This window comes from Hesperophylax consimilis, chromosome 1 (genome assembly GCF_061612785.1).
Source record: "Hesperophylax consimilis isolate HC1 chromosome 1, BYU_Hcon_1.0, whole genome shotgun sequence".
Classification (NCBI taxonomy): Eukaryota; Metazoa; Arthropoda; class Insecta; order Trichoptera; family Limnephilidae; genus Hesperophylax; species Hesperophylax consimilis.
In genome coordinates this window covers 28,216,058-28,230,086 of record NC_142836.1, presented here as the reverse complement: position 1 = coordinate 28,230,086, position 14,029 = coordinate 28,216,058, and the positions used below count along the sequence as shown (strand labels likewise).

The 14,029-nt window shown below is 39.4% G+C and overlaps 1 protein-coding gene across 1 annotated transcript; it reads right to left on the bottom strand.

Moving 5' to 3' along the window:
• Positions 1-4,240: 4,240 nt before the first annotated feature.
• LOC149426570 (uncharacterized) lies at positions 4,241-6,082 on the bottom strand. The gene is made up of 2 exons (XM_089637514.1): positions 5,728-6,082; positions 4,241-5,313 (listed from the first exon to the last, which is right to left on the bottom strand). Exons 1-2 carry the CDS (start codon positions 5,947-5,949, stop codon positions 4,375-4,377), a joined length of 1,161 nt encoding a protein of 386 aa, XP_089493640.1. The 5' UTR covers positions 5,950-6,082; the 3' UTR covers positions 4,241-4,374.
• Between the last annotated feature and the right edge of the window lie 7,947 nt (positions 6,083-14,029).

Here is a 14,029-nt window from a genome sequence, read left to right as displayed (position 1 = left end):
TCACAAGTACAAAGTATCGCATGGAAATACCCGGTACTTTTACTGGGTACGATAAATACGCCTCACCTCTAGCTCATACGGGCAATTTTCGGAAAAATGCATCGCGCCGCTCGCAAGCTCTGCTTAACTTTTCACAAGGCATAATATAATCTATGCACTATGTTAATTTCGTCCCACTTATGTTTATACATACGAGTCGAATAATTCGATTCAATTATTGAGATCGATAAAATATTGTTTTTTAACAGAAAATATGTGGTGATATAGAAAAAGTCGGGGAGGCCCGAGAAAAACTTTGCACATTATCATTGCACCGGAATGATATACGGAGTCGAATTAGAAACGACATAATGTTTTTTTAACAGTGATAAAAAAATGCCCGATGTATCGGTTGATTTAAAGCTAGGCTTGGTTTGAATGTGGAGGTTAGCGCGGCTTTGAACATAATCAGTATATTGGTCTGAAGCCTAGATATTAGTAATATTACACTTCATTTTATATTACTTGATTCTCTATGCTGCGTGAATGGTAAATCTATGCTCTTACGTCATTGGGAGTGATTGGGACATAAATAAGCCAGATTGGGAGATCAAGAGTAGCAGTGGGCGAAGCGGATCAGTTTAGGGAGCCGAATCACCAGTTCCAGTTCTCCTTAGAGATCCGGCTCGATTGAACGACGGTTCTTTCGAATCCAAGGCGACAGGGAATTTCAGAGAAAAATAATTCTCCACAATATTTTCGGGGGGAGGGGAGAGAATTTTGAAAAAAATAAATCTAAAAAATTTCCACAGAATATGACTTCATCTCGTTAATTTTTCAGAATTTCTCTACATTTTTGGGCTTTTTTCCCTTTTACCTAAAAAAATATTTTTCCCCCTCGCTACCTTGGGTCCAAAAACATACATTTTTGATTTTCTGGAATCATAAGATTTGTGTTTAGGTAGTTAAATACCTACCTACTTTATTAATAAACACGACGTCATAGTATGCATGCGACTGAAGTGTGCATGCATGCTATGAATCCCTATATTATCAATTCGGATCAGTAGTGACCCGCGAGCCATGAGAACCAGCTCACCGGCTCACTTGTTCGCGAACGACACGGCTCGACAACTCACTCGTTCGCAAAGATCCGCGCACCGTGAAGAGCGGTCTTTGCGAACAGGATCTTGTGGATCCCTATTGAGCGCCATTCACTGAGCCGAGTCGTTTGCGAACGACTCACTGCTTATCGAAAGCTTTCAAAATGTCAAATGTTTTAGGAGGGCTAATTTTTTGATAAAGTTTCCCACTTCAACCAGCATGGTGCTATACGCGATGATACTTATTTTAGTATTTGTTTTTCTGTAGTCAACGCACTATTCATGAAATTATGACAAACAAACCTCTGAAAACACTGTCCTGACATTGAAAAATTTCTCTTACCTAACCAGACTATTTGTCTATTTTATATTGATTATCAATTAATAACATCAACATCCCCCATCGCTCGACAAATGAAACAGTCCATAATGATAAAATTATGTAATTTACGTATATTTCAGTGAGATTGGAGTACGTAATTACTCACGTAAACGTCATATTTGACTATTGCATAAATAAACCAATCAACTATTGTTACTGCTAGCGCCTCGGTGTCTAAAAAGGGAACTCTTCTGCGGATTACCTAGGAATAAGCGGCCGATTTAGTCCGCTTAAATTTGCGCGAGAAATATCGCACATAGCGAGGAAATGGACTGACTCATATACCGGGCCTTATTTATGATGAAAATAATCAAATATAGTACAGGATGGATCCCTCTAAAATATAAAGTAATTGTTGTTATTATTTATCTATTTACTAAACTTGAAATGATTATAAAAAAGCTTTTAGGGGTTCCCAAATATTTATCTTCTATTCACTGATTTTTACTTACTCCTATTACCAAATGTTTATCTTCTATTCACTGATATTATTTTTTTAAATCAGGGTTTCTCAATGATATACACGGTGTCCGGAAACTCGTAGTACAAGCGGGAAACTGGAGAATCTACACCACATGGGGAACCCAAAAAAACATAAAGTTTTTGAAGTGAAACTTCTTTAGGCGCGTAATGGATTTTCGGGGACGGAGTAAAACCGAGTCAGGATCGACACGAAAATGCGGGTACCCCCACCACCGCTCACCGTTCACTGTCCCACCATATGCGCTTGTTGAGGTGGGGGAGCCGCTCACGAACGTTTTGCTTTGAGTTACGAGCGAGATACGAGTTCGGTTTAGCAGGTCGGCCGGTAGCGCACTTGCGCGGCCACGCCCACCACGGCCAGTGAATCAGTTAGCAGCGTGCTCCCGCTGTGATAAGTTGTGTTCGCGTTTTGTGTTGCGTTTACATTTACATTTATAGTTGTAGTTCATTTAATTAATTCATTTAATTTTTGATGAAATGAAAATAGAGAGAGAGGAATACTAGAAGTTTCACTTCTGTCTTGCGTAGGCTTGACACACCCACTTTTTTTGATTTGAGCATTTTCAAAAAAAAAAAAAAACTAAAAAAAAATATTTTTCGGCTATTTTAGGGTTAAAGTTTTTTCTGGTGTTTAGGGTTGAATAACAGATGTTTTAACCCTGCAGAGCAGAAATATTTTATGATTACACCGGGTTAAATGAAGGGTGATTTCAAAATAATGCTTCAAATCCGAGTTTCTTCATTTGTTTTACTTTCAAATAGTTTTAATTAATTGGGTACTTTGATCTTCAGTAATAATTTATAAGAATTTGATTAAAAAAAAAAAAAAAAAATCAACTTCAAACTCGATTTACTCGATAACGAAAGCTCAAATAAAAAAAAAATATACTACAAAATCGACTCCAAATGTGATGTAGATTCACCAGTTTCCCGCTTGTACTACGAGTTTCCGGACACCCTGTATAACACCCATAGTGGACTAGATAGCCAACCTGGCGGCCATTGCCGTAGGAATTTGAAGCCATCTTGTAAGAGTCAGATCACGACGGGAATTCAAAATAAAATAGTTTTACCTACCAATAAAACTTATATTATGTACCTAACCTCATTTAAAACCTTTATTGAGAGAAGCATTCTCAAATTCCCTTTCGCGTGGCACTTTCCCGCTCTTTTTCAGCACCTTGTGTTGGTCAAGTGGTCACCAGATGCTACACAAAAGTAAAGCGTCCCCTATGCGACTTTTGTTTACGGCATTCTTTCTCATTAGTTCTCACCAGGCAGTGATTGCCTAGGTTTTAAATGAGGTTAGGTACATAATATAAGTTTTATTGGTAGGTAAAACTATTTTATTATGTAGCCTGAACCGTCATTTAAAACCTTTATTGAGATCTGTTTGTTATCGACTGGTGACCACTAACGCTAATGTGATCTATTATAATACGTCAAAAAAACTGGAATACCTACTCACGTGTTACAGTGGGTGGAATAGGGAGGCTACAGACAATGCCCTATTTACCTCTAGGGGAGTGTTAACTTCCCTTCTGTAGAATTTGGCAAAGGTGTCCCGGCTCCTCCAGTTCCCTCGAGCCAGGATGTCATCCAATCTAAAATTATCCAGCCAGTTAAGTGACGCCACTGCTGCCCGTACACTTCCCGGGGCAGCTGTGATCTTAGCTTCTTCTAGAATTGTTTTGACCCAACGGGCGATGACTGTTCTTGAAGCTGCCTTAACTGCTCCCGATGTAGTGATGAAGAGTTCTGTTAAATTCTGCTTTGTTTCCCTCCGTTCTTTGGAGGTTTCAATCAGTTTCTTAATCCAGTATGCTGGGTCTATATTTGGCTGATTTCCGTTTCTCAACCTCCAACCTGACTGTTGGTATGTAGCAGAGTCAGTTTTGGATCCGAAAACTGGCCATAACGAGACCCCTTCCTCATTTATGAATAGTTTGTCTGGCGAACACTGTAACAAGGTCAGGTCATGCACTCTTCGTCCCGAAGCTAACAAAAGTAAAGTCGCTGCCCTTCTCGAGACTTCAAAGAGACTCAACCTTTTGGGTGGGTTAGCTTCTAACCAGGTCAACACCATTCTGGGATCCCAGATAGGAGGCTTAGACAGTTTAGGATGCTTTAATGCTGCGGCTTTGAGAACTTGTCTGACTAGAGGGTGTGAGCTTAGGTTTCCTTCTTCCGGGCTACTGAAAGTTGTTACTACCGATTTATGGAGTCGAATTGTGCTGGGAGAGAAATTGTCTTCTAAACTAAGATCTGTTAAAAATCTTGCCAGGTTACTTCCTGTAGGGACATTCGGGTTTACCCCGTGATTTAATGCCCACTTTTGCCACCTAAGCCATGCCGGTTTATATGTTTTAAGTGTGGATTCTCTCCAACCTGACTTTAAAAATTCTTTCTGTTTGTCCGACCAATCTGTTAATGACTGACTCCACCCCGGCACTTCCACACCTCCAAAATAAAATCCTTTACTTGTGGAGGGGGTTTCAAGGTTCTGGTGTCTATCAGCACTTCTGTCAGGTTCATTATGGTGAAAGGAGGGCTCGTCGCTCGACTTTTCAAGTCTGGTCTCCAGAATACTTTCTTCCATCTCGGGGCTACAATCAGGTATAGGCCCTTGGCCCGGTTGAGGTGTGCGAGAACTCTCGGCATGAGGCACGGAGGGGGGAACACCCAAGCTAGAGGAAAATCCCACTCTCGAGTCCAAGCGTTGACAAAACTTGCCTCTTTGTCGAATACATTTAGGGACACATAATCTTCTACAACGTGAGCTGTCTCCGATGCAAACAGGTCTATAGTTGGTCTCCCCCATTTTGCAAAAATCAATTTTGTTGCTGCTGGTAAAAGATGCCACTCCGGAGGTTCGCGTTTTCTGGAGAGTTGATCTGCCACCTCGTTGAACCTTCCTGGTAGGTAGTGAGCAGACAGTGAAATGCGATACGTGTCTGTCATCTGAAGGACTTGACGAGTCGCTTCGAGCAATGTCTTGGATCGTGTGCCGCCTTCGTTGCGAAGGTACGCAACCACCGATTTGTTGTCTGACTGGATCAGGAGACCCGAGTCTGACAGCTCTGGCCCGTGAGGAGTAAGTGCTGCCAGCACGGCGAGCATTTCCTTGACATTGCTGTGGAGAGGTTGCTGTGTTTGGGACCAAGCTCCACTCAATCTGAGGTCGTCTAGCTGCGCACCCCATCCCCAGTCCGAGGCGTCGGTCGTGAGGGTATGACGAATCACTGCTTGATGCATTGGTGACCACGTCTGCAGGGACCTGCTCCACCATCTCAGCTCCTCTATCGCTGTTCGAGGAATGGGATGGAGTCGTCTCGGTTTGAATGCAGGCAGCTTGCGACTGGCACACTGTAACATGCGAAGGTTAAGCCTGCCTCTATGAATGGCGAAACTAGCAAAATTGAGGGTACCCAAGAGGCTCTGGGCCTGCTCAAGTGACCACCTTCCTAGATTAATGTATTGTTTCAGTAAATTTGTTATTTTCGCTATTTTAGTTTGCGGGAGGCCTTTTAAGCCGTCCCTTGAATTCCATGAAATTCCCAAATATTCAATTTTCTGAACTGGACACAGAGTGGATTTACTGAATTGTATTATCCACCCAAGAGTTTGTAACATTGAAATAGTTTCGAATGTATGCATTTTCAATATATTTTCATTTTGATGTACTATCAAAAAATCATCTAGGTAAACAATTATTCTGAGACCTTTGTCTCTTAATTTTTGCGCTATCCATGTGATTTGGGTTTTATAAGTTGAGCTTACCGTGTCTGCCACTATACTTAGAGGGGGTTTCTGCCGAAAGGGTAGCTTGTACCCTCGCAACATGGTTAGCAGTGCTGGTGGTGCTTCTAATTCTTCCCATTTGCTTATGAAGTGCTGCAATTGCCCCCCCTGAAACGCCTTCTCCGGATAGTCATAGCCTATCCTTGTTGCCAAAATTCCTTCTTGGTTTGGCTGGTCCCCTCTTGTCCGCACCTCTTGCATCTTGATTAGATCGCCCTCCGCGGGGGGCTTTGTTGTCTCGGAAGGGCTTGTTGTCCCGAAACGTCCTGCTTTCCCGAAAGGGCCTGCTCTCACGAAAAGGCTTCCTCACTGGCACTTTCTTGGGCATCTGCGAGCTGGTTGATGGCTGAGGGTCGAAGCTTGAATGTGGGAAGCATTTATCCAGTCCTCCCATCCGCTGAATCTGGGATTCTAGCTTCATTGGTTCAAAAAGATAACCCGCTGCTGGAGGAATATTTTTGACTGCCTCCCGTACGTAGCAGCTCTTTATCTCGTTAAGGATTGCATCCCTACGATGCTGGATCGCATTTGCTCTCCTTCCACAGACCATCTGCAGGACATCTTTGGTCACTGTCTGATATTGCGTATCCGGGGCAAATAGCGACTCCACTTTCTTGAAGAGGGAACCTGCTGACAATTCCTTGCCTTCCTCTGCACTCCAGTTTACCAGTTCCTGAAGAGATTTCTTGAGGCACTCATTTTGCTGCAACAGGGCATGGCTTAGTGACCCGCAAAATTTGTCAAGTGACCCCGCGTATTGCTCTGCCTTATTCAAATGCAGAAACTCTCCATTAACCTCCAACTGGTTGAACATGGGGTTGGCCAGGTATTTTCTTACGACCTCCCCATACCTTACTTCGTTCCATTCAGGCGAACCGAAGTGTTGTAAATCTTCGATTTTCTTTACGCGGTTTGCGTCCGCCTTAGGAACTGTAGGTTCCTTACACGTGGTTTCCGCCATCGATAGGTTTAATTCCTTGAATTCATGATTAGGATTTACTAATCCCATCCCTAGCGAAGATCGTGAATTTCTCTCCACGTGTATCTCTTGATCTTCCGATGATGCGTCCTCGTCGGAATCCAAGTTTCTCCTATCTTCGTATGTTTTAGCCGCCATAAAATCCTGAATAAACGAGCTAATGTGCTCCACTTGAGCCGTGAGTTTATCAATGCGATGTTTTTTCGTAGATTTGGTCGATTTCGGCAACTTTCGTTTCGGCTCATTTTGTTTTGGCAAAATGATCTTGTTAACTTCTTCTACCGTCATCTCTACCGAATCGGATGATGACATCTCGGAGCCACTCATTGTTAAATTGGACAAGAAACCAAAACACAAAACACAAGGTACACAAAACACAATGTAAATAAACAAACAACACAAAATGGCCGACGAACTGACGAACTTTTCCGTCGTGTTCACCACGTGTTTTATCTTTTTAAACAGTTAAAAATTATTTCTGTTTTAAAAATACTTCGAACAGCCTCGCTGTTATAATATAATGTATTATCTTGAAATAATTATACACTTAAAATAATTATATACGGGAAAAATCGTTATAAATTCGGAGCTACTTCGCAACGACAACGCCAGCGACGGAATTTAAAACGCTAATGAGAAAGAATGCCGTAAACAAAAGTCGCATAGGGGACGCTTTACTTTTGTGTAGCATCTGGTGACCACTTGACCAACACAAGGTGCTGAAAAAGAGCGGGAAAGTGCCACGCGAAAGGGAATTTGAGAATGCTTCTCTCAATAAAGGTTTTAAATGACGGTTCAGGCTACATAATACATGCATTCTATCGTACATTAAGAACACATTTGTACATCTTTTTATGAAATGTATACTATATTTCTAATTAAATATTGTGTAAATGATTAGTAAATAAATAAATGGATTATTAACCGACTCACGGAATGTGTGACAAAAGGCTTTTCTAATTATTGCTTTAATACATACCGCACCATCATTTTAGGACTCAACCTTTGCCAAATATATTAAAATAAGTTATTGTGAAAGAAAAAGGACTGGATTTGACAAAAGTTTGATTGGGAATTGGGAAAAGAGAAAAAATGACGTTTCATATTCTAACAGGATAGGCTCCTGGGTTTTTATTAGAAACTAGAATATGTACACTCATTTTTCAAAGCAACACAACTAAGCATAACAAACACTGTTTTGAATGGTAACAATTATTTTATAAGCAATAATTATTAGCCTGAAACACTCATCCACATTGAAAAATCTCCTGATAAAAGATACATGACGCCAACGGGACACGTGTCCTTTCGATTTCCGGTCGACAGCTCTGACCACTGAGCTATGGCGGCTTATCTCTTATCTGCGAAATAATTCAATATTTACTAGTGTTTCATTCGACAATTACTGCTTGTTATATTTTTCACCTGAAAACAACCAACTTTATTTTATTTGTTGCGTTGGCGTCATGTATCTTTTATCAGGAGATTTTTCAATGTGGATGAGTGTTTCAGGCTAATAATTATTGCTCATAAAATAATTGCTACCCTTTGTGCTATGCCTAAAAAATCTTGTCTTAATCATTAGTTTACCAAAAAAAAATACTGTTTTTAATGATTTCTGCTTTTACGTTGTACTTAGAAAGTTTACAATGGGATAAGACAATATGCTGCAATAACGTATATAGTCACATAAGACATAGGCCTAGTCATAGTCATATAGTTACAGGTTTAAGACTGGTAACGTAAATAAATCAAGGTAAATATTTGCTGAAGGATTTACAGATGTATTGTAATAATTGATAGGGAGTGACTTTCTTAGGCAAACATAAGTTACCGCTCACATTAAATATTGGAATACCGGTAGGCCTATATCAGTCTTTGCCTAAAATTAATGTAAATAAAACATTATACAGTACATATATATCTTATAAATATAAACAAATCAATGTAGATAAAAAAATTGTAGGCAATTGGAACCTGATTATATTAAAAAAGTGAATTTGCACATAGACCTACATTTGCTTCATAAAGACTTGTTCAGAGCAGACAATTTTCAAAATGAAATCCTTTGAATAAAATCAAAGGCGGCTTTGCGGCCAGCACCTAGGCACTAGGCGCTTCTTGACTGACACCGATGTTTGCGGCTGTCGACGACACATCTGGTCCAGCTTTGCCGGCAACATGGTGGTCCACTTGACAACAGGTCTCCAATCCTAAATATTTAATTAAACTTGATAAACCAATTCTCCATTGTACACAAATCACGCTGGCCGACCTTTACAAGATAGCGGATCGGCTCTTCAAATCACTACGGGCGCTGCTATACGGGAGGTAGGGTGATTGGCGATCTAGTCCACTATGGGTGTTATACATCATTGGGGTTTCTCAAACAATGACATTCATAAAAGTACAAACTAACAGAAATTTACTATCCAATAATTGATTTTAACAACACATGAAAATATAGAATAACAAAAAACATAATACTCTAACGGCGGCAGTTCTCAATTTATTTGAAAAGAGATAATACAGAACACAGGCCAGAGGTAAATGAAATGTAAATAAAATAATTATCATATAAAATAAATATTTTATATGATAATTATTTTTTTACAAAACTATCAAATAAAATAAAAAACAATCCAGAACATGGGCCAGAGGTTCTCAAAACTTTTCTTAAAGAAAAATATTACATAATTTTCAGAACATTAATAATTATATGTAAATATAAAATACCATTTTAAAGGAACCAGGGGTTCTCAAACTTTTCTAAAAGAGAAATCTTATATGTTTGGTAAACCCAATAATTTTTTGATTACATTTAAATATATATACAGTGCAACCTCTCATAATGAGCATAATTCGTTCCAGAATCTCGCATGTTAGGTCAAACACTCCTCAAGCGAAACAATTTATCTAATTATTTACACATATGACTAATTAATGTATTTTTTCTTTTGAAAGATGTTTTCCTCCTAAAAATCTTTAAATCACTAACTCAGTCCATTGTTTATTAGTAAGTAGATTTAAAAAGTAAATAAAGAAAGTAACTATATGTTCATTTTATTGCACCCACAAAACCATTGACAAAAATTATAACTTTTCGATTACTTACGTTTTACTAATATTGCTTCATATTTAGTTTTTTTTTTGTATTTGGTTTTCTTTTTTTTTAATTATTTCTTAATATTTTCTCATTATACTTGTAATCACAATTTTACAAATGTGTATTTTGCACCTACTTAACAGCTATTTACTTTCAGTGTTTCTTGTATAATACAGATATTCTCCTATATACACTGCATCATGTATCACTTTTGTGTAAAAGCCTTTTTAGGCGTATATATATATATATATAAATAAATAAATAAATTACGTCAAAAATGATAAACATAATTTCGCAAACTAATATTCAAGTTCAAGGCAGATATCGTTTATCACACAAAAAACTTTCCAGTGACATCTTTTCACATCTCCCTCTAATACCTTAATAATCTTAGGTCGTAGATATCTCTATCTCACCGCGGTCGTGTCCGAAAATCCCTTTAAAATAATTTTTTTATGATACTAAGCATACGTCAGACATGATAGTGTTTACCTCCTTTGTCTCTATAGCAAAGAGAAAGAAAGGAGATGTGACCCATGGTAGGTACATACAATAGCTTTTCATTTGGACGTTAGATGGCACAAGAACGAATCGAAAAAACGTATTAAAAACTGCACGAACAAAAACTAAATTAATAATCAGGGAGTTTGTTAAATCCTTTTTTTACATTAATACTCTTGCAGCATATTTTTGGGACCAGATGACCTTAGAAGAGCTGCCACTGGTTCCACTTTTCTACGAACCTCGGCCAATATACACTCGGCCATGTAGGCAATATACACCGTGTAGCAGTCAGCCATAGTCAACACACCTACAACCAGCTATATCATATCTACCGAAATTCAAAAAACGTACTGATATTCGTAGAAAAACTACCAAAATTCTCTGAAAATCCACGGTAGATTAAAAATTTTGGGTATTTTTTCCCAAATACACAATGTGGGGAATTATTTTCTACAAAATTGTCTATATACCCCTCCTCTTATGGTTTGGAAAATATTGTGTGGGGAATCATACCTTCCCGAAATTCCCTAGTTAATTGTCTGGCGCTAGTAAAAACCCCAAGGGGGCTGTTATAGGTTTTAAGTATAATCAGCACCTTGGCTCCTTGGCTTCTTGGCAACTTGGTAAGTCGGCACCCGGAGCGGATTGCTCCAATTAAAAATATCAATTAAAAATAATGATCTTAAGTATCATCACTTCAGTGTGTGATCACCAGATCGAAATATCCAGATACTTACCGACTTTCCTATTTCTCTTCTCACTACCTTCAACCTTACAACATTCTCCAATTGAGGATATCATAGTCTCACTGGCTTCATAGTACACAACTTCTGACCCTGTACAAATCGCAAACGCCCGACTGTTTAATTTGGCATCCACCTCTGGTCTGGAGCCCCAAGGTAAAAAAACCCTCGACTGTTTGCAGAAACAGCAAAATTGAGAAAACTGTGAAATTATTAGCCGGCTTCTGTGTTTCTCCCCTCCTACAGCATGGGTCTCTTCAAGACCTTTGTTCACAACTCCCTCTCCTCAAAAAGACCCTCCACACAGCATCCCCAATATGACACAGGCCTGACCTACGGGCGATTACCCGAAATGTGCCCCCAAAAATCTTGTACCCAAGGCTAAAGCCCAGAAAGCCTAAGGGTAAGTCAGGCTTTGCTGATCTATATGAATACATATCGTCGCATTAATTCGTAGAATGCGTAACTCCCAAATGTAAAATTTTACAGGAGGCACAAAAAACCTCGTAGTGAAAAAAAATGAAAGACGGCTTATTCTTTTTATTTATGTTTCGAACATATAATATATTTGGAAATTTATTTTCAATCATTAAACTTTTGTAAGTTAAGGCTTTCTATTTCAAATCGGAGTTGGGAAGTTTACGTAAAAACCGAGAATGGAGATACGCATTTTACAAAAGATACATACTTTTCTGCGAACACTTTTATGAACAACCTAGCGGAAAATTTGGAAGATAGGAATTTTACATTTACAAAATAAAACACAACAATGTATGTGTATGTCGAGACAGTCTATTTAGATGCATTTTAATGATTTTAATGATGCGGAAGGTTATCGTTAAAGGAGTGGTAATCCTTTTCTAATGTCTGTTTTAAGTCTTGTAAATGCTGGTACTTTTCCTTCCTTAAGGGATTAAATCTGACTCTCAAGTGAAATCTTCAAACTCTGGAGATCATTACAGATTCGGCGACGGTTTTGTGCTGGGTGAGATCTACACTGACCGGGAGTAGTCGTGTCGGAGATGATCGTTAAGTGACGCTTGGAGTTGATGAAGGAGATTGTAGAAGAATTTGATCTGACATTGTCGATCACCCTTGTTGTCCTGTAGAAATAAAACTGATGTACTTACTAGGGTTTGCAAAACCCGGGCAAAGAGTAGCCATGACAGGAAACGTTGTGAAAGAGACTCCTCAGAGTGTGAAGATAGGTGGGAGAGACTTGAAAGTGGAACTGGTGAGCAAACATGTGCTTTAAGCGTAGAAACTCTTCATGCTCAGCATCTCTTTGGAGTAAAGTGAACGTTTCATCTTGCCCGGCTGGTCGATCCCGAGGCGAGAAGAAAGGACGTCGATAGATGCGTGCGTTCCTGCGTACAATGCAGGACAATTGACCCTCCACCATCATCCCATGAAGCGGGTAATCTTAATGTTGTGACAACCTGGAGTCGCTTGGCAGTTGATGTTACTCATTTCGGTAGGAAATGTTTACTCATATTTATCGATTGCGGTCCAAGTAGATTTGCCGTGTGGCGGGAAATCGAGTCAGATAATGCAGCTTCGATTATCAGACATTTGGAAGAAGTGTTTCGGGAAAGAGGCCCGCCCAAAGTAGTTCTCATGGACAATGGTACTGCATTTTGTTCCTACAGTGTTACAGATAAGTGTAAGAGATGGAATGTTCGTCAAAGATTTTGCGCGGCATACCGACCAGCTGGAAACGGTATAGTTGAACGACATCATCAAACAATAAAGAGAACTGCAGCCAGAAGTGGAAGCGATCCCCTGCAGGCAGTGTTTCGGTACAATCTTTGGCTGCAAAAAGTCAGGATGATCGAGGTATTGCGCTGTCTAGTATAGTTCACACTTCACACTCGTGGAGACACCCTTCTGCGCAAGTGAATATAGAAGAGGAAGTATTGACTGAGCTCTAAGTGGGCGATCTTCTTGCGGTTAAACCAGTAGATGGGAGATGCACATTGTGCATGGAAGGGTGACAGGACTTACTTCAGTCAACAACATCGAAGTAGATGGCATACCAAGACATGTGCTTGACCCGCGGAAGATGCCTGACAGAGAACGGACTGTGTCTGAGGAGAGACGAGATGGAATTGCCGCACGTTCCACCGTAAATATTTTGGGTTTGTTTGAAGAGGACAGTGAAGAACCGGATCCGGATATGCATCAGGAGGAGATCCACTTGCAAAGAGATGGTGACCTTGAAGAAGAGATAATCACAGAACAAGGACCTATTAGGTATTTACGAAACCGCAGAGGCACATAAAACAAGAGAGCTACGGCAGAGCGTCACACGGTGCAGAAGACGTCAGTTTAGACTACAGATACAAAACACTATTCGTGACTTCACAATTAAAATTAAGGTTATAAAATGTGCAAAATTGATTAATCAACTTATCTCAGTTAATTTCACGGTAAAACTATTACATCATAAATAAATTTCCTCAGTCAAAAACACAACAAGCGTGCACGGCTCACCGGCCAATACTGAATTAAGGAGTTACGAAGTATTCGCGAGTAAAAATGGCACCATAATTTTACGCAGTTTCCTAATTTGTGTTTATCTAAAAGGTTAATTTTTTTTTAAATTTTCGAATTTTACTAGTCGATGCGGGTCTAATTTTAACACCAGATGGCATTAAAAACGTATTTTTGAAAAATTTGGAGTTACGCAGTCTACGAATTAATGCGACGATATATATGTTTTTAACCTATAATAATTTTAACTGGAGTTCCTTATTGTGATTTAGGTTTGCATTTACCGAGGACAAATAGCAAATTAATCTGTTTTACTTTCTCCCAAAATTATCACCATTTTGAATCTTTCAAGAATAAGTTTTGTAGCGCTTGATTAGATATTTTCCCTCCTAAATTATAGGTGTAAAATGTTTACTCCACCGAGTAAACACTACGGGTCGCGTAGCGTCGGAGTAG

Bases quoted from the DNA above. Each gene is read 5' to 3' on its own strand.
- LOC149426570 (XM_089637514.1), bottom strand. From the start codon at position 5,949: ATGCAAGAGGTGCGGACAAGAGGGGACCAGCCAAACCAAGAAGGAATT. The intron at 5,314-5,727 runs GTAAGCTCAACT...CGCATGTTACAG, and splicing joins TAAGTATAGTGGCAGACACG to TGTGCCAGTCGCAAGCTGCC.